The sequence below is a fragment of the Myodes glareolus genome, chromosome 22 (assembly GCF_982192425.1).
Source record: "Myodes glareolus chromosome 22, mMyoGla1.1, whole genome shotgun sequence".
Taxonomy (NCBI): Eukaryota; Metazoa; Chordata; class Mammalia; order Rodentia; family Cricetidae; genus Myodes; species Myodes glareolus.
In genome coordinates this window covers 6,719,659-6,742,911 of record NC_142047.1, presented here as the reverse complement: position 1 = coordinate 6,742,911, position 23,253 = coordinate 6,719,659, and the positions used below count along the sequence as shown (strand labels likewise).

Below are 23,253 nucleotides of genomic sequence, written 5' to 3'. Positions count from 1 at the left end.
GGATTAAAGGGGTGTGCCACCACCACCTGTTTTAAGAAACAATGCTCCTGTGCTTAACAATTTTCTATACATTTTAGAAAAACCTCATAATTACATAAAATTTAAACTTTACTACTTCATCTACAAAGGCTTATATACTGATTACTTTGGTCCCTGATCCCTCCTTCCCCACAACCCCACTCCTCCATTCACTAATTCTGAGTTATATTAGCATTCTTTCTATTTCTTCTAAATGCTGTGGTGAGCAGAACAATACTCTCAAAGATGTCCAGATTCCGATTCCCAGAACTTGAGTATGTTCCTTTCCATGGCAGAAGAAACTTTATAGATGTGATGAAATGGACTTAGAGGTAAGGAGGTAAGGGATCATCCATGTGTACCTAGTTGAATTAGCTTCCCACAGATGCCAGGAGTCAAGGGCTTTGCTCTCTGACTGCTCTAAGGAACTTCTCTGCCTCCTCGAGCTCCTAGTGTTTGCTATCAGTCCTCAGTTTCCTTGGCTTGTGTCATCCCAGTCTCTGTCAAGCTATTCAGTCATCTTTCTGTGTCTTCATAATGTCTCTCCTCCATGTGTGTCCTGTGCGTACCCCAATGCCGTCATTTTAATTCAAACACCTATCTGGAGCTTGATTCCAAATAAGGTCATATTTAGACGTACAGAAGGCTAGAACTTAAGCATATGCCCTTTGGGGATATGCTAACACCAACACCATCAGAAAGGTTTTCATAAATGAAAGGGTGTGAGAGTACACATTTTTAATTCCAGCTCTCAGGAGGCAGAGACAGGAGGATCTCAGTGAGTTTAAGGCCAGTCTGGTCTATACAGCAATCTCCAGGACAGCTAGGACTACATAAAGCAGTGGTTTTCAACCTGTGGGTCTCAACCTCTTTGAGAGGGAATGAATAACCCTGTTACAAGGGTAGCCCAAGACCATCGAAAAACAGAAATATTTACATTAAGATTCATAATGGCAGCAAATTAGTTATAGAGCAGTAACAGAAGTAATTTTATGGTTGGGGGCCATAACATGAACTATACTAAAGGGTTATAGCATTAGGAAGGTTAAGAACCACTGACATAGAGACATTGTCTCACACCCCTACCCCAGGATAGAACAACAAAAACTCCGAACAATCAAGCAAACAAATAAATAAACAAAATGAAAGCAAGAGGCTAGAGAGTGATAGAGAGCCAGATTGATTCCTCCCAAGAAAGACTCAATGGCTCATGGCTGACTAAGAAGTTGGAAAGACAGAACCCCTGGGAATTCAGGCATTAGTAACGGCAGTTCTCCCTGAGAATCTTCAGGCCTGCTGATAGGTTGATTTGAGCCCAGTTCCAGGGACTTCTGGAATTCACACCTGTAAAATAATAAAGTCTGGAGCCACTAATCTGTGGTGACTTGTTACAGTGTTAATAGCAAGGCAATACAAGTGACAACTCATTGTTCCTTTGGTACTTTCACACCTGGGCACTTCCAATATGGTGGGCTTGTCCTGTGGTCGGAGTCTCTGCTGTCAGGATTGTTATGGACTGAGTATTTGTGAGCATTCTCTCTGATTGGTATCTTTAAATCACAGCTCCCCTGTGTGGCGGTACTATTTAGATGACGGCTTTTGGGACATGAGTAGGTCACTAAAAGTAAAGGTGCAGACACTTGGTTTTCTTCGTTCTGTGTTGTGTGAGAACATAACCAAGACGCTTACTCACAACACAAAGTAGGAAGTGGAAGCCTCATCCAGACACCAGTTCTTGTCCAGAGCTGTGAATGACTATTGTTTAAGTCACCCAGTCTGTCCTAAACTGATGGAGCTGGGAGTTACACTCTATCTTTTTATTATGGCCTTAGTATTGCTTTTTTTTTTCTTTTTCTTTTTTCTTTTTTCTGTGGCAGGGATTCCTCTGTAGCTTTGGAACCTGTCCTGGAACTAGCTCTTGTAGATCAGGCCTGCCTCTGCATGCCAAGTGCTGGGATTAAAGACGTGCGCCACCACTGCCTGTTATTATTTTCCTGATGTTAGAATACTCAAAACTGAAGCACATCTTGTTTCTCACCTTGTAAGCTTAGTATTTAGATTAGTATCCGCTACACAGCAGAAACTCAACAAATATTTGCTAAATACATGCATGTGTGGCCATGTACTACATGTAAGAAAGCGAATGTGCACAATGGCACTTAATCCCAGGCCCATGGGATAGAATCCCTATGACTACTCTATCAAATATAAGAGTATCAAGTATAATGGCACAGGCCTTTTTTGGGGGGGGGCAATAACTATTTATTGGTATCATGTAAAGAAAACGAACTATATTCAAATAAATGAAATAGCTGGTGTTAAGACATCAAGTTTAAGAAGTAGCTAGGCCTGGTGTTCCAGGCCTGTAATCCCAGTTACTAAGGAGGCTGAGGGCAGGATTCCAAGTTCAAGCATTGCCTGAGCCAATTAGTGAGGTAGTGCCTCAAAATTTAAAGAGGGGGAAACAAAAGAGGGCTAGGGATGTAGTACTGTTGGCTTTCTCCTACGTGAAGCCACAGGTTTAAGTCCCAGTACAAGCACATAAATAAAAAACAGTGCTTACAAAGGAGGTTTATTGGCAGCGGTGGCACATAATCCCCGAAGGCCATCCTGGAATAACAGGGTAGCTTGTCAGGCAGAGAAATCCTGTCTCAGAATAAACAAAACAACAAAAAACAAAACCAAATAGGTATCTTCTAGTTCAACGAGTTTTCTACAATCCACAGAAAAGTCCCATAGCTAATTTGAGTGAAACTCCTCACGTGGCTGAAGCTTTTACTTGCCTATGTACAACTATTTACATGCTCCAAATTCCTGGGGAAGGCTTGACTTGCTCAGTTTCCCAGTTACTGGTCCCCTGAAAGGAGGTGACAAGTGACTTGAGTCCTCCTGTGTATATTAGCAATTCTTGTACTAATCATCGAGTTCCAGGTTTTTTCCTTGAATTGTCTAGACTGGACCGCTTCTATAGTAACATCTTCATGTTATGTTTAAAATCATCCCCCCCTTGTTTTGTAGTATCTGTGGACAAAACTCAAATCCTAACGATAATGCTAGAGGTTTCTCACATTCTGCATCCTATCCAGCCCTCCACAAGACTCCCCCACCTTTTTTGAGTTTGAGTTTTGAGCTTCACAAAGTCAAGCTCCTCCCAAGTTCTCCCACATACCTGTTCATCCTCCAGGTCTCAGCGATGCATCCTCCAGACAACTCTTAGTATTTAGCTTCTCATTTGTGTGTGTATGCATGATTGTCTGTGTCTGTATGTAGGGCAGAGGTTGACACTGGGTGTCTTCCTTAACTGCTCTCTACTGATTTGGCTAGTTTGCCCCAGGGATGGCTTCCTGTCCACCTCCCAAGGCAGTGGGATTAGAAGCAAACAGCCATACCTCTCACCTATTTACTTAGGGAGTTGAACACCAATCCTCAGACTTGTGTAGCAGGCCTTTTCTCCATTGAGTCATCTTCCCAGCCTGCACCCATTCTCATTAGGTAAGCTCCCCGAGGTCAGCTTTACTACTGAATGCTCAGTACCCAACCCATGCCTGGCATATGGTAGAGGGGCACTTTCTTCAGTAAAAATACTTGTGATAGCTTGTATTTGTCCTCTCAAACTGCATGAAAAGAAGCCCCAAATTCCTGCTAGTTAAGTGAGCTTCTAGGAGGGAACCACAATTAGCACTGACCCAGATGGCCAGAGCCTTTGACTTAAAGGACTCCTTCACGTCAGGATATAGAACGAGGCAATGACCAGATGTTAGTACTATATTCTTGGACTTCAGTCTTCAGAACCACAAAATTTTTTATGACCTCAAAGTTTTTGAGGCAGGGTCTCATGTAGCTGAAGCGGGCCTTGAACTTCTGACCCTCCCACCCCAACCTCCCAAGTACTAGGGTCACAACATACTCAGTTCACAATATGCTGCTGGTAACTAAACCCAAGGTGTCATGTATGTTAGGTAAACATTCTACCAGCTGGGTTCCATATCAGAGGTATTTTGCTATAAGGGACCAAAAGAATATTTACCAAGTAAATACTTACAACCCATCTTGCCTTTCTGCTTTTGTGTCTGTTTCTGCCTGAAAGATGAGACAATGAGTGCAACAGAAAAGACTCAGAAAAAAATGGTAGCCTGGAGTGACAGCACACCTAAAATCCAGCCCTGGGGAGATGTGGTAGGAGCACTGTTAGAAGCCAGGCGGTGCTAGAGTCAAATCCCATTCTCCGTCTTAGTCTCCATTGGAACCTATGCACACACTTCATGCACACGAACTCACACACACCTAAAAGGGAATTGGAGTGGGGTAGCACACCTTTAATCCCAGCATTCAGGAGGTGGAAGCTGTGGATCTTTGAGTTCAAGGTCAGCCTGGTCTAGAGTTCCAGGTTGGCCAAGGCTACAGAGATAAACCCTGTGTCAAAAAGCGGGGTGTGTGTGTGTGGGGGGGGTGAAATGGGAGGTTCTGATTCCCAAATAAATTGCCAAAAAACAAACAAACCAGTCAGCTTTAAGCTTTCTTGTTTTTTAGACTTAAGTCAGAAGACACCCCAAGTACCTAAGAGTAGCACACCACCAACACCCTCTATTGCCCCTGTTAGCTTGTCTGTATAGGCAGACAGACTCAATTCTCCAGAGACCAAAGGCTATCTAGATGGTCTCTCATAGATCTTAGAATTGCTCACCTCATTTACTGGGGACGAGGGGGGGGGGTGGAAAAAAAAATCAAGACAGGAAATTGCCTTTAGGGACACTTTTACTTGGAAAATTACAACACTAGTACAAGTCAAGTCTTACACATTTAACATTTGCTGTTGAAAGCAATTCATAATATCAAAATTAATCATGTTTTACTTTTATCCTCACAAGAACACAAAAATGATGAAGGGGAACTTAAAACAGAAAAATTTAAAAAGGTAACACAACTTTTCTTAGTAGTCCTTGGGTAGTTCCGACAGAAGACTTTCCATCTTTTGTTTTTTTGGAGACCTTGATCCAAAGTCTTGTTTGTTCCTAGTATCTGCTTCTGCCTCCCCCTCTATCAGATCGGCTTCCTCCACGGCCACCTCCTCTTGGTGCTCCACGGCTTGAACTGCTGTAGGAATCACGTGGAGGAGGGTACCCCCTTTCCATAGAAGGGGGGAGCCCCCGTTCTTGTCTGCCAACACGATCACGGCCACTTGAGTAGAGATCACTTCTGCTGCTTGAGTAACTGTCTCGACTTCCACCATAGCCATCACGTGAGCTGCTGTAATCATCATAGCGACTGCTTCCTCCATAAGATGGCGGCGGCCCTCGTGTAGGGGGTGCACTGCGCGAATTACCGTAACTCTCATATGAATCTCTGTAGGAACCTCCACTTGGATGATCTGAATAGTCACGATCCCGACCGTATCCATCTCTATCACCATAGCCTCTTGATGGGTAGTCGTCACGTGAACTGGAATGACTATAATCGCGGTATGTGTAATCTCTTGGTGGCGGCGCATAATCTCTGGTGTCACGGGAGCTTGGATAATCTCTGCTTGAATAGCTGTCTTTTGTAGAATATCCATCATCTCTTGGGGACAAATAAACATCTCTTCGAGATGGCAGGGGTTCCCTTCGTGGAGGGCCTCCATAGCTATCTCTTCCACGTGACACTGGGGCTCTTCCTCCCATTCCACTGCTGCTTCGAACTGGTCCTGAAGGCGTTGATCTTTTAGGAGGGGGTCCCCCGCTTCGTGGTGGTGGTCCTCTTTTTACTGGAAGTGGTCCCCTGGAAGAACTCATATTAAAGTTCATGGAATAACCACCATCATCCATGTATCCTCCACGAGAAGGGGGTCCCCTAGTTCCTCCACTTCCTCCTCGAAGACCTCTGGGAGGGCCTCTGCTTCTTGGAGGTGGAGGTGGTCCACGTCTGCCACTTTCAAATGATGGTTTGGTAGCTTGCTCCACCTTGATGGCTTTTCCATCCAAGGACTTTCCATTCATATCTCTAGCTGCATCTTTAGCATCTGCTGGGCTTTCGAAGGTGACAAAAGCAAATCCTCTTGATTTGTTGGTTTCACGGTCTTTCATCAAAAGTATTTCCACTATTCGTCCATACTTGCCAAACACTGCTTCAAGGGCTTTCTCATTTGTTTCTGTATTGAGCCCACCAATGAAGAGCTTCCCTGGACGATCTGCTTCAACCATCTTTCCTTCCAGCTGAGAGTTGGAGGGGACTATGAAGGTCTCAAGCTCCTAGAAGCTTGTTGAAGGGCCAAGTAGCTCACCGGTGACAGCTGCTGGGTCTCAGAAGAAAACAGAAAAGCCACTAGGACTACTGCACATGAGCACCTGTCAATATTTTTGTATTAGTTTCCTCAGGCTGCTGTAACAATGCACTGTAAATGGGGGAAGGGATTAAAAATATTGATTTTCTTATAGTTCAGGAAGTCATTGAGTATGAAGGGGAGGTTCCTATCAGAAGCCTGAACAAAAATCTGTACCATTCCTCTCCTAGCTTCTAGTGGTTGCCAGCAATTCTTAGGATGTCTTGCCTTACAAATCTCAAGCCAGTTTCTGCTTTCATCTTTACATAGTGCTTACACTCCACCTGCCTCTCATGCATTCCTTCTTAAAAGGACAGTAGTCATTAGATTTGGGACCTGCCTGAATCTAGTATAACCTCTTCTTAGGTACCTACAAACATCTCATTTCTAAAAGAAGTCAAACTCTGAGGTCCAGGAAGACATACTTTTTACAGGGTACATTACTGAACAGTGAACTTAATTTGGAGAAAGGATATATGCTCATATAATTTAAAGGAATCTGATCCATCATTTTGGATTACTGGGCAGGTTCTAACCCAAGGACAAGAGTCACTGTAATAGACATACCAAAAAAAATAAAAAATAAAAAAAAAAAACCCGGCAATGTTGGCGATGGATGCAGAGTGAATGATGCAGCCACTGGAGACATATGCAGGGGAATGTAATGCCAAACCAGGAGGGACTGGAGCTTCACAACATTAAAGCAAGGAAGCCAGGGAATGCCAACTGCCACAAGAAGCTGGAAAGGGCCCTCAGAACACAAGGCCCTCCGACACCTCCACTTTAGACTCTGCAACAGGAAAATAACAAATGTCTATTGTCTGGGTACATGCAGTTTTTTTGGGGGTGGGGTGGGTATTTGTTATAGCAGCCCTAGCAAACTAATACAGTCCTTAACAATACAATTCTCAACGAACTACCGTTAAAATATTCTTCCATGAATTACAACTTTGCTTTAAGCAGATCAAAGTCTCTAGAAAGAACTTGTGAGCAGGCTTACTGAAGCCAGCACCATCTCTGTGATGGCCTTTTAATTTGAGGCAGTTTTTTTTTTTCTGAACCCAGAAAATGACTGTAAAATAATTGCTGTAAATTTTCCTTCCTAAAACTCCACTTACCTTGTGCCTGACTTCTAATAAGCTTTTATCACATTTCATGTACTTCTTTTGCCTGGTAAATTGTTTAACGACTCCCTATTAAGTTGTTTTATCTTGAGATTAGCTTTTCTTCGTGCTGCCTGATGTATAATTACCCCACAGTGGGGGCTGTGCAACTGGGAACCGATAGCACAACTGCTTAAAGCAGTTTAGTTTTTGGATAGCGAGTCATGTCAGCAAGGTAAGTTAAATAGAGCAAATTGAAGCCGAGTCTCTTTCAAGCTTTGAATGCATCCAAAATGAAAGTCTGGTACAATTTCTTTCGAACGTTACGTTCCATAGTAAACTATTCAAGTAGCTGATACCAGGCTGCTTCAAAATGTCCCACAATACTTTGTTCCTTTCTTTCTTTGGGTGCATAAAGAGGAAGGGTAGATGCTCGGAAGACCATTCGTGAAACTATGCCATAGGTCGCCAGAATGCAAAGCAAGAAACCGGAGGGGGGGGGGGGCGGACATCAGAACCTCCACCCTGGGTCTCGACCCTCACTGCTTTTGTTCTGCGTTCCCGGCCCCCTCAGTCGTCCTGTTGCTTTAGTGGTTCAGCTCCGGGGTCAGGCAAAGGCCCGCACCACGCGGCCTTCGGAATCGCCCGCCCACGCGCAGCACACGGGTGGGGAGGAGCCTGGGCCGCTCTCTCACCGCCCCCCCAGGGAAGATTTGCCCCATCCCGGCCGTCCTCCCCACACCCGGGGCGGGTTTTGGCCGGGAAGGCGGTCGGGCAGAAAGGCCCGGGCAGGCCACCGACCTGGCGGGAAGGCCCGACCCGCCTTCCCCGCCTTCCCGCCGCCGCCGCTGCGGAAAGGCGGGGGGCCTGCCGTCCCGGACGTCTGCTCGGCCACCAATTTTCAACCTACCCCCGGGGCTAACGCTTCCCCAACTAGGAAGCCGCTTTCCCGCGCCGGTCGCCACACGCGTCTGCCGCCGCCGCTCCCGCCGAGAACCAGAGGCCGCGAGTGGCTTCCCCTCCCCCCCCGCGCAACGTCAACGCGACGTCGGCCGTCGTCGTAATGCGCCGAGAACGAGCGCACCGGAACCTCCGGCGCCCGCGCGCGCAGCCGCAGCGGCAGCGGAGCCCGGTACCCTCAGGCGCACAGCGCGCGCCCCTCGGGCTCAGGGCGGAGCGAGAGAAGCTCTCTGCGATGCAGGCCCCGGGGCTCGGGAGGCCGTCAGTTTCCTGCGGCTACAGCACGAGGAGGCAGGGCATCTGGGGCGCCACATCCCGCTTCCCCGCCGTGGGCCTCCCCAAGCTTGACCACGGATGCATGGCAGCGGGTCCTGCTAGTGCAACCGGTGACTGGTCTCCCTTCTTTCCTCCTCGGTCTTCGGGCGTGCCCCCGTTCTACGTCCCCCGGATCCCGGAGTCCTCCGCCCGTGTGCGCGTCTATTCGGAGGCGCGTGGTAGTGATGGCGGCGCTCAGTGAGGCTTTCCTGTCACTGGATACTACTACTCCCAGCCCGCCTCGGAGCCGCCCGAGCCACCCCTCCGGTCTTTAGTTTACGAGTGGCAATTTGACTTGCTCTGCTGCATGTCTGGAGGCACCGAGGAAAGCGTGGAGACGCCCCGGGGATTCGAGAATCGCAGCTTGGAAAGCAAGCCAGCCAAACAAATAAACAAAACCCACCCACCCTAACAAATATGAGGCTGCTGGAGAGGGCGAGAAAAGAATGGTTCATGGTCGGCATAGTGGTGGCGATCGGCGCCGCTAAGCTGGAGCCGTCGGTCGGAGTGAACGGGGGTAAGTGCCGCACCTCTGCCCGCTGCGCCGCTCCACAACTCCTCGGCGAGTCTGCGGGAGGAGCGGCCGCCCTGGTGCGGTAGGACTGCTGCCCTTCTCCGCCCCGACCGTCACAACTACGCCGTGCCTTTGCAGGTGGTTCTCACTTGCTAACCCCGAAGGGGACCAGGAATGGGGCAGAGGACTTGGAGTACAGGGTGCCTTTTCTGCGGGCAATCAATGACTTCTGCTTAGTACCGGGAGTGAGGCTGCAGAAAATGAAACTTACACCTCATGCTTGCAGAGTAGCATCCCATCCCAAGGGACTTTAGGGTGCCAGGAGTCCTTATCTGTCCCGGAATGCACCTCATTATCAAGCCTATTTCCGACTCCTCCCTTTATGCACCTTTAAAAAAAAAAAAAAGGAGAAAGAAAAAAAATAAAGGGGGTGGGAAAGAAACGACACTCTTTTCCCCAAACTTTGATTTTCTGGTTCATATGATGGGGAGCGGTCGTGCCTTAGTTGCTGACGCTCCAAAACTCCCAAGCCGACTGACACGTTGCACTCCACAGGGCACTCCACTTCCGTGTGCTGCTAGGATTCAGTTGCTACTTCAGCGGTTAACAGATGCAGACTGTGTTAGGCTATGGGCACTGTATGTTTTGACAAGGAAGTGTGGATGGATTAAAACCCCACTCAAATCCCGGAATACAATGACCAGCTTTGTATGTGGTCTGAGGACACTGTGGGGACAGGGCAAGTGTCATTGGCCTTTTTTACCCTCTCCTCCACTTTCAGGCACCCTTGTCCTGCTTTCCATACACATTAATTGAATTTCTTCAGTTCATTTGTGTTTTTGACCTTGTGTGTTAGATCCCAAGTTTGTTGACAGGTAGAATACATAAATCATGTAGTGGGTCCAAGTAAGGATGGAAGAGAACACACCTAATCGTTTTTAAGTAAGAAGTGCCCATGTGGGTATTTGAAATTGTACCTTCTTGTTGTTAAAACCTTCCGGAAGTTAATTCATGGTGTCTCAGAATAGTAAGTGGTTCCTTCTTCTCCCATCGTAGTTTCTCCATTTAGAAGTAACTTCTGGATCGTTTGGATGTAATTACTTAACACAGTGATTGTGGATAGGAAAGCTCTTGATTATTTCATTTTTCTTCCTTTTAAATTTACATACTTTAAAATTTAAATGCAACATATGGAGTACATAGTTGTGACCACAGCACCATTACTTATTCTTCTGAAACTACCAGTTAGGTTCCCCCTTTCCCCCAGACAGGGGTTCTCTGTGTAGCCCTGGCTGGCCTTGAACTCAGACATCCACAGCCTCTGTGGAGCTAGTTTTGATACACCCTTTCTGTGAGCTCTTGGGAAGCTGAAGTTTGGGGTTTTGAATTCTGTCCAATAAAGAACCCCTTGTCTCTGGAGCTGTGGGAAGTGCAGTTGTAGAGTCTTGGAAGTGACCCACAGTGCACACTGTACTGGTTACGTGCTTTATTTGCTCGGTGTTGAGAGGCCTTTCCTGATGATGTGTGGCCGGTAACTCTGCAGGGGCTGGGCTTGCCACGTGTCTTTTACCTTGAATTTTCCGAATACTATGTGGGCAGGACGGTTGCGGAATGGTTGGATCAGTTCTTTGGGGTTTCTTGTTCTGGCAGATACAGGATGGATTCTGTGATCTTGTTTGTACTGTTGTACTCTGCTTAGTGAACTTTTGTGCATTATCGTGTCTTAAAATATGTTCAGTTTTTCAACAATCCTTATGATATTTTTTCAGCAATTATAAAGTAGAAGCAGGATATTCTCAGCTATAAGTAACTTATATTTTAAACCATCATGCCACTTTATTTTTTGATTGGAATATTGGGGAGTGAACCCAGGACCTTGGCACATACTTGTTAAACTTATGTTGTACCCCGAACCACATCCTCAGGTCTGTGTTTTGTGTGTGTGTGTGTGTGTGTGTGTGTGTGTGTCCCGCCAGCCAGGTAGCATGGAGAATGGAGACTGGGGCTTCCTCTTTTATCATAACAATGGCAAAGATCTATAATAATGGTTTTGGGAAAGAAAGAGAGACTATTAAAGATAAATAATCTTTAATAGAATAAATAAATAGAATAATAGAATAAAGACAGTTTTTATTCTCTGCTTTTTAGTCCAGATGAACAAGACAGAATCAGCTAAATATTAGACACCATGTGTTTCTTCTAGAACCTTTCTGTGTTAAAACTACTTGTCTTAAAAAGAGCCAAGCAATTGGGATTTTTCTGTTTGGTTGTTAGGTTGAGAGCTTTATTTTTTGTGATCGTTTCAGATGATGGTCTTTCCTATAAAGCCTTAAAAGACAAAAATAGTAGCAAGCACCACTTGCGCTGCACCCTCACCAACAGGAATTAAAGAGCAAGGGCAGATGTGTCACGAGAAATATTTCTCATAATATTTTTTATTCTTTTTTTGAGACAGGTTCTTTTGGTCATTCTGTTTGTTTTATTTTACTGGTGCTGTGTTAAGCCAACTTTGTGCTGAGACTCATTATATCCTGAGCTACATGGCCTCCTCCTTCCCTTTCCCAGACCCTCCTTTTTTTCATTCAGTTTTTGCTTTTTAAATTAGTTACATTTTCTTAAAAATATAGAAGTAACTGGGCGTGGTGGTACATGCCTTTTATTCCAGTGCTTGGGTGGATCCCTGTGAGTTCAAGTGCAGCCTGGTCTACAAAGTGAGTTCCAGGACAGCCAGAGCTATACAGAGAAACCCCCACCCCCACCCCCCCAAAAACAAAAACAAACAAACAAACAAAAAAACAGAACAAGGTTGAAAATAAGAGACCGGTTGGAGGCATGATTATGTAGATCCGAGGCACTGCTAGTGTTCCAGCATGACCCGGGAAACCATGTGCTAGGTGTGCTTCTGTGGAATTACATAGGGAAACTGTCCTTTCTACCTATGCCTTCAATTATTCACGAAATGTAAATCCTGGGGGGAGCGTTTGCTTTTCCATTAGAAAAATGGAAATAAGCTGGAGGTAGGTGGATCTGTGTGAGTTAGAGGACAGCTGGAGATACACAGAGAAACTCTGTCTTGAAAAACAAAACACATTAAAAAAAACCCCAAATATGTTGAAGTATATTATCTACAAATATTAAGTATTAATATTTTTTATTTTAATTAATTTGGTTTTTTTTTTTTTTTGAGATATCTCACATTGTAGCCCTGGCTGACCTAGCATTAGATAGCTACACATACAGTCTAGGTTGGCCTTCTCACAGAGACCCTTCCATCTTCTAGGACCGAAAGCATATACCCAAACCTTGCAATCTTAGGATATTTTAGATTATCTTCTTGGGGCGAGATCGCCATAGATGAGGAATGGCTTCTGTGGAATGTCACCTTTACAAGAGTTTCTTTTTTCCTTAAAAGACTGAAAGAGTCAAGCAGGGTGGCCTACCCTATTAATTCCACTGTTAGGGAGGCCAAGGCCAGCCTGGTCTAGATAGTGAGTTCCAGGACAGCCTGGGCTCTATAGAAAGACCTTGTTTCAGAAAACAAATAGCAACAACAAAATAAGAAGATTGGATTTTCTAACTCAGAAAAGTGGCTTCATTTTCTTAGTAGCTCACTTTCCTTTTGATTGTGGGAGTTCCTTCCTAATATTATTTGAATTGTGTAAAAGCAGAGGAAAACTCCAACTAATTGAGCTTGAAAAAGGGACAAATTTATATCCTAGTTTCAGTTCATTCCTCTGTTTAAGGATTTGCCAAGTTTTCATTTCTGTCCTGGGTGACCTCTCGTCCTGCAGAGTTCCCTACTTGGGACCACCTGTTAGCCTTACAGCTGTGTGTGTCAAGAATGAGCTGGGTGGTGGTGGTGCACGCCTTTAATCCCAGCACTTGGAAGGCAGAGGCAGGCGGATCTCCGTGAGTTTGAGGAGCCTTGGGTCTCCCTAATCCCCCTTCTCCCTGACAGGTATATTGTTAAGTAGCCCTGGAATAGCCCCACTCCATTTCTTGATTATAATTATTTAGATGTGTGTGTAGTATAACCAGAGTCTGTGTGGCTTGTCTCTTGAATTTGGAACATTGAAGGTTCAGGATTAGTCCACTGAATTGAATGCCACATGTTACCTAAGACATGTTTATAAATGTCTTTGGACCTGGCTTTAGTTTTTGCATGTAACCATCTCATTGATTCTCTCTGACCCTTCCTCTCTAGAAATTCTGGAGGCGCCACTCTGGACTGACAAAAAGTGAGGGAGCCGGGGTGGGGAGTGAAAAAAGCTTGAGTTAAAAATTCAGATAGTTAAGATTTTTGGGAGCAGTCTAGTTTTAAATTAAATTTAAATTTTAAATTTTCTTACCTTTAAATTCTGCTTCTCAACAGACCTCTTTAGTTGTTGAAGTATGTACCTGTACAGTATGGAGACAGATACACTCGCAGTTTTGAAGGCCGTGTGCCTCTTTAAATGTTTGTGCTGCTGGGGGAAGGCCTTTCATGCTTGCCCCTTTGTGCTCTGCTTTCCAAGTCTCAGCCGAAGGCTTTGTATTAATGCCAGGCATATTAGTTTATTACATTTTTGAGGGAATTTTCGTTTTGTTTATTTTATGCTGTCCTACAAATATCTAAGATATATCTTAACAAGTGTTTGCTGAACAACTTGAATAAATAGTGATTTCTTTCAGTTTGGTCATCCATCCACCTATATCCCCCAAATATCAGTAGATATGGTAGAGGATTTTGGGGACTCCATAATTGTGATCATGTAATTTGACTTGAAGGAAACCCAGTCTAGCAGCAAATTGCCTAAGAAATACATCAGAATGACAGAAATTTATTCTCTCAGTTCTCGAGGCCAGATATCCACAGACTCTGGGGAAAATCCTCTTTCACAAGGACCTTCGGCTTCCTTGACATGTGGTATCGTAACTCCAGCCATTGCCCTGTGTTTATTGTATGTCTACATACAAACATGCCTCTCAGAATGTCAGTCACTGGGGCTACCTGCCAGTGCTTGCCTGGCATGTGCGGGACCTGGAGTTCATCCCTGTACTGCAAGCACACAAGCAGACAGGCAAACACAGGTAGTTGTTGGATAACTACCCACTTGCAGTAAAACCTCATCTAAACTTCCTCTAGTATAGTCCTATTTTCAAATATGGTCCCACTCACAGATACATTGATAGAGAAACAGTGTAGATATGCCTTTTAGGGACACAAGTACAGGGGAACCAAATATTATATGCCCCAGCTTCTCCACCTGGGCACTGTTAACATTTTAGACATAACAATATCACTGGAGAAGCCTCAAGTGGGAAAAATGGGAAAAGTTTCTGTACTCCGATGGGCCTCTTTACCGATGTAACAATCCAAATCAGACCAAATCAAACTGAATTAGAAAAATCCCAGGTTTAATGGATAAAACACTCCTGGGTGATTTTCCAGCACCCAGAGAGGAGACAGGAAAGAAAGACAGGCAGACCACATGTCTGTTTCCTGGGGGGCAGTTTAAGTACCTCGTGGTCGTAGTCTTGAGAATCTCTGGAGGAGGGGTCATCATTTGGTGGGCTTTCTGAGATACAGCAGGTTTTGGAGAGAGATGGGGAGAGGGTTTGGGGTGGAGCTTCCACCCAAACATCCCAGACTGTGGTATATGGATGCCAGCGGCTGGGGTGAAGCTTCCAGCAGAACAAGTCCTACACTGATGTTGAAAGTAGTCTTCTTTCAAACCAACTGATTTGCTGCACGTGCTTTTCTAACAGTGACTCGTTGCTCTCTTTGTAGGACCACTGAAGCCAGAGATAACTGTGTCCTACATTGCTGTCGCTACGATCTTCTTTAACAGTGGACTGTCATTAAAAACAGAGGTATTGTCACCTTGTGGGCACATGGAGAGAAGTACAGAGACATTAACTTGTCCTGAGAAGCTGTTTGCTGTCAGAAGCTTCACTGTGACAGAGAGCGACTTGGACAGAAGCAGGACTAGCTTACTGCATCCGTATAGGGCCTTCAGAGTTGAGCATTCAGGTCCCAGAGGTGGGATTACACGGAGTTTTTTGTTGTATTTATTTAATTTTTTTTTTTTTTTTTCTTGAGAAAGGATTTCTTTGTAACAGCCCTGGCTGTCTTGGAACTCACTTTGTAGACCAGGTTGGCTTCGAATTCATGGATGAAATTTTTTTTTTAGTGTTTTGAGACAAGGTTTTTCTGTGTAACAACTCTGGCTGCCCTGGAATTTTCTTTGTACACTCAGCTGGACTCAAACTCACAGAATTCTGCCTGGCCCTGCCTCCCAAGTACTGGGGTTAAAGGCATGTACCACTGCCTGGCTTGATGACCAGTCTTTTAATGAAGACATTGGTATGAAAAATATCCTTATGAAGAGATGTAATCAAGGAAGCAGAAAGTAAGACTGTAATACTGTATCTCACCTGCACCAGGAAAAAGATGTATGGTAATACCCGTAATTAAAAATGTATTTTTAAGCCAGGTGTAGTGGCACATGCCTCTGGTTCTGCTGTCTTAGTCCCTGTTCTGTCACTGTGCAGAGACACCATGACCAAGTCAACTCCTAAAAGAAAGCCTTTAATTGGGGGTTTGCTTGTGGTTTCATAGGCTGAGTCCATTATCATGGTGGGAGCAGGGCAGCAGACAGATAGGCGTGCTGGAGCAGTAGCTGGGAGCTTGCATATTGAGATAAGGGCCAGGAGGCAGGAGAGCTAACTGCGCATTTTGTGGGCTTTAGAAACCTGAAAGCCCACCCTCAGGGAAACACCTTCTCCAGCAAAGCCATACTTTTTCCCAAACATACTCTTTCCCAAACAGTTCCACCACCTGGGGACACGCATTCAAATATGATCCTATGGGGCCACTGCCATTCAAACATCTGGTATTCAGGGTGCTGGGGTCAGGGGATTGCCATGAGTTTGAGGTTAGCTTGAGCTATACAAAACACAAACCAAAAGAAAGAAATAATTTTTCTTTTAAAAATTAGGTTTATTAGTGTGGTACTGGACTACAGTACCTGCTTTGTTGTCTTTCTTACATCATGGAGAAGACCGGCGCGCCTGCTCTACTGAGGTATACCGAGGCTCTTTAGGTAGTTTGGTTTCTACAACTCTCGGCTGTTATCCTTTGGTCCTTGGCCTTACGTGATCCAGTCATGTTTGTTATGTCTGAACTACTTTTTAAAGGAGCACATTCTAGCATTCTGAGAGTCATTTTAAGATTGTTACTGAGAAGTCACAATCTGTCATGCCTGTGGGCGATGGTCGTCACTAATCCAGTCTTCACAGAAATGGATTGTCTCAGAAGTAAAGATACAGAGAGACTGTCACATGCGAGAGAGGAGTAAGGAAGGCATGTGGCTTTCTTTACACTTAAACTGGGTGGTTTCTCAGAACATCATGATTTCTAGGGGCTGGGAGATGGCTTGGTGAGTAAGCGCAGTGCAAGTGTGAGGACGGAGTATGTGGTCCCAGAACCCTCTGTATCTCAACTCGGGAGTGAGCGTGCCAGTGCCATCCCCTGGTAAGATGGCTAGCTAAACCTGCCAAAGGGGAGTTTTGGCTTCATGGAGACACCTTGCCCCTCAGTAAACAAACTGAAGAGTGATTGAGAAAGACATAAGACATCAACTCCAGGCCTCCAGATGGAAGAGCATACATGTACACCCACATACATAAAATGTACATCTCCATGCATGTAAACATTTGTGTATATACATGCACAGCACACACATAAATATGCCAGAAATAAATATTATACCATCTTATTCTTTTTTAAAAAATTTATTTATTATGTATATAGTGTTCTGGGCACCAGATCTCATTATAGATGGGTATGAGCCATCATGCGGTTGCTGGGAATTGAACTCAGGACCTCCGGAACAACAGTCAGTTCTCTTAACCTCTGAGCCATCTCTCCCGCCCAACATCTTATTCTTATAGATGGGAGAATCTTATTCTAATGTGGATTTCATTTTGTTTTGTTTTGTTTTGTTTTCCCTTTGTTCTTTTGAGACAGGGTTTCTCTGTGTAGGCTTGGTTGTCTGTAGACCAGGCTGGCCTTGAACTCAGAGATCCACTTGCCTCTGACTCCTGAGTGCTAGGATTAAAACGTGTGTCACCATAGTCTGAGTCTCTCTCTCTTTTTTAGTGGAAATGTCTTTAAGCTGGGCAGAGGTGGCACATGTCTTTAATCCCGGCACTTTTTAAAGATTTATTTATTTTTATTTTATGCGTATGGGCATTTTGTCTGTGTATGTCAGTGTAACCCATGCATGGAGCTGTTTGAGGAGGTCAGATTCCCTGGAACTTGTGTTATATACAATACTGCCATGTTCACAACTGGGAATTGACCCTGGGTCTTCTGGGATAGCAGCCATGAGCCATCTCTTTAACCCATCCATTTTGGGGTTATTGACCTAATTGACTTTGTGCAGGTCTCGCGCAGCTAGGCACAGCTACTCCGAGTTCATGAACGTGACTGGCATGTCACATCTAGACAGCCCTTAGGGTCTCTCTGTCCCCTCTGTTGTGATAACCTCTGAGATGGAGCTAGTGTCTCATTTAGGACCGACACTCAACAGTCACTTATCCTCAGCACTTTGAATAGTCTACGGATGTCTGCTGTAGAAAGGAGCTTCTGACCAAGCTTGAGGGCAGCGTGAATCTATACCTATAAGTATAGATATTTAAAAGAAACTCTGACAACACTGCCTGTTTAGCAAAACAATAATAGATGCTCCCTCTGTGCCCGTCCCCTCCCCTGCGAGGCCCATGACCCGCCAGCCATGGGCTTTTGAGCAGGGTTCCAGTGTCAGGCAAGAATTCCTTCCTATGGAACAGACCTTAAATCCAGGTCTAAGTACTGGGTTCCCTTCCTAGGCACTGTGTCACTGTTGCACTGCGGGCAGCACACCCTGGAGAGGCAGGCTACCCAGGGTCCAGTGCACAGAAGTCATGCCTTTTACCCTCCAGGAGCCTGCGTAGCTCCTTTTGGCACCTTGAAAACTAGCTAGCAAGGAAGTTTTCAGTTCAGTTCAGTCTTGATCTGTCTGTGTGCATACCCAAAGTACATAGTGTCTTCAGCACCAGGGTCTTGCCCTGAGTTACTGTGGGTAGCCGAGAAGAGTGGCAACAACTTGTGTTGTTTGATGGCCTCTGTGGTTTCGTTAACCAAAAACTTGTAGGGAGATATCTCATACCTGGCCTTGATTTTCCTTTAATAACCCATGTCTTTTAGGGGACGCACGGTTCATCCATAAAGGGCACATCTTTTCAAACACTTTAAAAATTTATTTGTACAGATTTATTTATTTTTATTTTATGTGTATGGGTATCTGTACATCATGGTTGTTGCATTGCCCATGGAGGCTTAAGGAGGTTGTTGGGTCCCCTGAGACTTGACTTACAGATGGTTGTGAGCCACCATATGGTGCTGGGAACTGAACCTGGGTCCTCTAGAAGAATAGCCACTATTCTACCTGCTGAACCATCTCCCCAGCCCCCATACCGTCCTTTGCTTCCATTCCCCCATTTCTACCCCTGCTTTAAGCCGTCATCCCCAGTAACCCCTTCTTTCACATCGCATGTGTTCTGCTCTCCCCCTTCCATGCAGGACTGTTGCCCTTTCTGATGCCTGACCTCAACGAGTACTCACATGAAACACACAAACTACGCTCTGAAGCTAGGATGCACGTGCGAGAGAGAGGTTGTACAGACTTTCTCTTTCCGGGTTGATTTACCTTAATGTAATTGTTTTCCACTTCCATCCATTTTTTCCGTAAATTTAGTGATTTTATTTTATTTTTTACAACTGAATAAAATTTTATTGTACTTATACCATACTTTCATTAGGTAGTCATCAGCTGATGGACATCTAGGTGCATTCCATTCTTTAGCTATTGTCAGAGCAGCTAGGATATATAAATAAATATTGTGTCTAGGATATAGATTTGCAAGTATTTCTACAGTAGAATATGTATCCTCTGGGTATATGCGAAGGATCATAAGCTAGGTCACACGGTAGGATTTTGATGTGATCTGAGTGATGATTGTGCTGGCTACTTTTTGTCGACTTGACACAAAACTAGAGTCACCTCGGAAGAGGGAACATATTTTGGGGAGTATTTCCATCGGGCTGCTTGTAGGAAAGTCTGGTGGGGGCATTTTCTTGATTAGTGATTAATATGGGAAGGCCCACCCACTGTGGGTGGTGCCACCTCTACATGGATGATGTAAGAAAGCAGGCCGAGCAGGCCTTGGGGAGCAAGCCAGTAAGCAGCACTGGTCTCTGCTCAGTTCCTGCTGCCGGTTCCTGGTTGAGCTCCCACCCTAAATTCCCTCATGATGGCCTGTAACGTGGCCGCATAGGATGAAGTAACCTTTTCCTTCCCATGTTGCCTTGCTCACAGTATTTATCATAGCAATAGAAAGCAAACTCAGACAGACTAAAGTCAGTTACCTCTTTCTTAGGTCACCCTGTTAACAACATGGAGGACCAATTTTGTTAATTTTTTTTCATTCAGTAGTTATTAGGCTATTGTAAATCTCATTGGGGGTATTTTTGATACACATAGTGTTAGTGTGTAGTATTTATAACTGAATTACATTCCAGCAATTCTAAATATCCTCATTGATGGATTGCCTTTCTGAAAATAGCTAATGCAGGATTGTTTTCCTGTTCTGCTAACTATAGGTCCATTAGAAATGTTGTTGATTCGAGGTAACCATTGTTAGAGGGAGTAGGCTTCCTCTTTGAACACCTGAGTTCTACAGTTGGGCTAAATGTGGGCACGTGTTGCAGAATGGTGTTTGCCATGACGAGTGCAGGTCAGATATGACTTGAGGTCTTCCTGCTGGCCTTGGCTAAGCTTTGTGGAGCAGCTGCATTACCCAAGTCCTCTGCTTGGGACATGGCTGTAACTGCGTCCCCTGGTACCTATTTAACGGCGACAGCTGTTATTTATGCCATGGGATATCTGGCAAGAGACTTCACGTCTCTTACTCCTTAGCTTCTTATTTCATGTTATTCTGTAAAGCAGCCAACGTTGTGGGTTGCAAGAGTTGATGAAGGAAGAATGTCACAGCTATCAGCATTCCTCTAAGGACCAACTTCTGTCAGCACCTAGGAAGCTTCAGAGTTACCCAGCTAATTTGGATGTAATGATGAATTGCTTTGATCCTGTATTTTATTGTGGTATATGAGTGGCCATCAAAGCCATTCCCTCCATCAAAGACCCTTTTCAAACCAGTACAACAGTCAGTCATTTTCAAAATCCATTTAACTTAGATTACATCAGGGAATAATGCTAGGCCATCTCTAAGGCTGCTGCTTCAGGGTCAGTCCAACAGTTAGTTAGGAAGTGGGAAGTAACAGTTTTGTAATTTATTTGTTACTTAATAATTCTAAATTAATTTTAACTGGATCTATGATTTTTTATGGTTATTATTTTCTTAGTTGGTCATGGAATAGTGCATTTTTGTTCATTGGAGATAGTAAATTAGTAACTTGAGTTTATTTGAAAGCATTTTAGTTTGTCCTACTCAGCTTTGATATAGTATTTTTTGTATTTTGAGACAAGGTTTCTCTGTAGCTTTGGTGTGTTCTGGAGTAGCTCTTGTAGAGCAGGCTGACCTCGAACTCACAAAGATCCACCTGCTTCTGCCTCCCAAGTGCTGGGATTAAAGGTGTGTGTCACCATGCCCGGCTGGTGTCAGATTTCTTAAGGATGTAACTTGAAGATTCCAATTCACTTTACGAGTGTCGTTTTCTTATGGGTCCGTCAAAGGACCTAGTGTGGTTCTAATGGGCCTGATGGTCCCAGATTATCAGAACATTCCATAATTTTAGAGACATCTTGGACCAAAGAGGAATTGGTGTGACTCCTCGTGGGGAGACAGAGGTGGGCGCTAATGGGAGAGCAGATGAGTCTGCGCCAGCCTGCTGTTACAGATGATCAGGTGACTGTGGCTCTGAGGCTGAGGGGCTGTTGTACGTTTTGAAATGTGCACGTTAAAACTGGTGAGTGTGTGATTGCTTGCAACCCTTTGTCTTAAGAGTGATTTCTGTTGTGTGTTGGGGGTGCATGTGTGTGTGCTTATGGATGTCAGGACAGCTTTGGAAGTTGATTCTGTCTTTCCACCGTGATCCTAGGGATCAAATCCAAAACCCCAGGCATGTACAGCAAATATCTTTACCTGGTGAGCCATCTCCCTGGCCATTGCTTTTTTTTCCTTCCTATTGTTTGTTTGAGTTTGTTGTTTGACTTTTAAAAAGGCTATGCCTTTTCTACCATTTTTCTTTTTATTCATTTGTTTATTTTTTTTAAAGATTTATTTATTTATTTATTATGTACACAGTGCTCTCTGTCTGCATGTATACCTGCAGGGCAGAAGAGGGCACCAGATCTCATTATGGATGATTGTGAGCCGCCATGTGGTTGCTGGGAATTGAACTCAGGTCCTCTGGAAGAACAGCCAGTGCTCTTAACCACTGAACCATCTCTCCAGCCCTTGTTTATTTTTTGAGGCAGGGTCCCACTATGTAGTTCTAGCTAGTCTGGAACTCACTATGTTGATCAGGGTGGCTTCAAACTCACAGAGATCGTCCTGTTTCTGCCTTCTAAGTATTTAATTTCCTTTAAGGGATTAAAAGTGTGTGCCACCACATCTGATCCTACTGTTTCCTAAATGTGTTGGATTTCAGCAGAATAACCATATAAAGCAAATATAGATGCATATGTTTGTGTGTATACACACACACACACACACACACTGGTTTTTCGAGACAAGGTTTCTCTATAGCTTTGGAGCCTGTCCTGGAACTAGCTCTTGTAGACCAGGCTGGCCTCGAACTCATAGAGATCCGCTTGCCTCTGCCTCCCGAGTGAGTGCTGGAATTAAAGGCGTGTGCCACCACCTATTTGTATTGCAGCATTAACTATTCTGTGTTTTCTGGCTGTGCGATTCATAGCATGTTTAATATGTAGCTTTGTTTTGTTCTATGACAGGGTCTCATATAGCCCAGGTTAATCTCAAATTCACTAAGTAACTGAAAATGGCATTGAATTTACCATCTAGCTGGGCGGTGGTGGCACACGCCTTTATTCCTAGAGGCAGAGGTAGGCAGATCTCTGTGAATTCTAGGCCAGCCTGATCTATAAGAGCTCGTTCCAGGAACTTAAGATTTTTCTTTCTCTGCTTCTCAGGTATTAGAATTACAGGTGTGTTCCATTGTACCTGGTTTATGTGGTTCTGGGAATCAAACTTAGTGCTTATGCATGCTAGGCAAGCACTTCTCCAACTGAGCTATACCTGCATCCTAACGTGCCTTTCTGTCTATGGCTATTCCTCTCTGAAAGTGCTCAATCTTGAGTGTGCATTTCTTATCCCTCCTGGGACAGCTTGTGATACCATGGTAGGAGCAGACCTGGATTTGGTTGGTAGTGTGCCAGGAAGGGACTTGATCAGGTCCTCACTGTGTGGGTGGTCTCAGTCTTAGTGTCCTCAGCAGTGCAGCCAGGTGTTCCTACCCTGCTGCCATCATACTGTCCTAAGGGGGCTGCTGTGGGAGTTCAGTGAGATACCAGAGTCCGCAGGTTATCCTAGCTCCAGGCATGTGGCTAGTTCACAAAAAGCTGTTAACAAGGAACTGCAGTGAGTGGTCACTAGGGGATGGACTTATAAACTGTTTTCTAAGAGAATATAGTTTAGAAATTATTATTTGTAGGTTTGGTGATATCTTCCCAAATCAAAGCCTGATAAATTTCATACAACGAATAGAGATTAGTATATTCGACTAAAGTGTGATAAGTCTTATGAATATTTTTAAGATATTTTGTTTTTTGTATTTTTTCAAGACAGGGTTTCTCTGTGTATCCCTGGCTGTCCTGGAACTCATTCTGTGGACCAGGCTGGCATTGAATTTAGAGATCTGCTTGCCTCTGCCTCCAGAGTACTGGAATTAAAGGTATATGCCATCACTGCCCAGTTTAAGGTAATTTTTTTAATGTAGGCAAACATGTTTTATTTATATCATCAGCAGTCTTTGAATT

At 44.5% G+C, this 23,253-nt stretch overlaps 2 protein-coding genes across 7 annotated transcripts in view; one reads left to right on the top strand and one right to left on the bottom strand.

The window, feature by feature from the left end:
• Positions 1-4,850: 4,850 nt before the first annotated feature.
• On the bottom strand, positions 4,851-8,447 carry LOC125410638 (RNA binding motif protein, X-linked-like-1). The gene is made up of 2 exons (XM_048450272.3): positions 8,330-8,447; positions 4,851-6,295 (listed from the first exon to the last, which is right to left on the bottom strand). The coding sequence occupies exon 2, from the start codon at positions 6,195-6,197 to the stop codon at positions 5,031-5,033; it is 1,167 nt and encodes a 388-aa protein (XP_048306229.1). The 5' UTR covers positions 6,198-6,295; positions 8,330-8,447; the 3' UTR covers positions 4,851-5,030.
• A 480-nt stretch (positions 8,448-8,927) lies between these two features.
• The window catches only part of Slc10a7 (solute carrier family 10 member 7), a 228,397-nt gene continuing 214,071 nt past the window's right edge, over positions 8,928-23,253 (top strand). For 2 of the 6 annotated variants that reach the window (XM_087900556.1, XM_087900553.1), the window contains exons 1-2: positions 8,928-9,211; positions 14,979-15,061. In XM_087900556.1, coding sequence (XP_087756682.1) covers positions 9,112-9,211; positions 14,979-15,061 — 183 coding nt within the window. In that variant the 5' untranslated portion in view covers positions 8,928-9,111. Of the gene's footprint in view, positions 9,212-14,978; positions 15,062-18,815; positions 18,909-23,253 lie in introns of those variants that run through there. The other 4 variants (XM_087900555.1, XM_087900554.1, XM_087900552.1 and 1 more) reach the window with 4 other exon arrangements.

Excerpts from the sequence above, each read along its gene's own strand:
- LOC125410638 (XM_048450272.3), bottom strand. The coding sequence starts at position 6,197 with ATGGTTGAAGCAGATCGTCCAGGGAAGCTCTTCATTGGTGGGCTCAAT.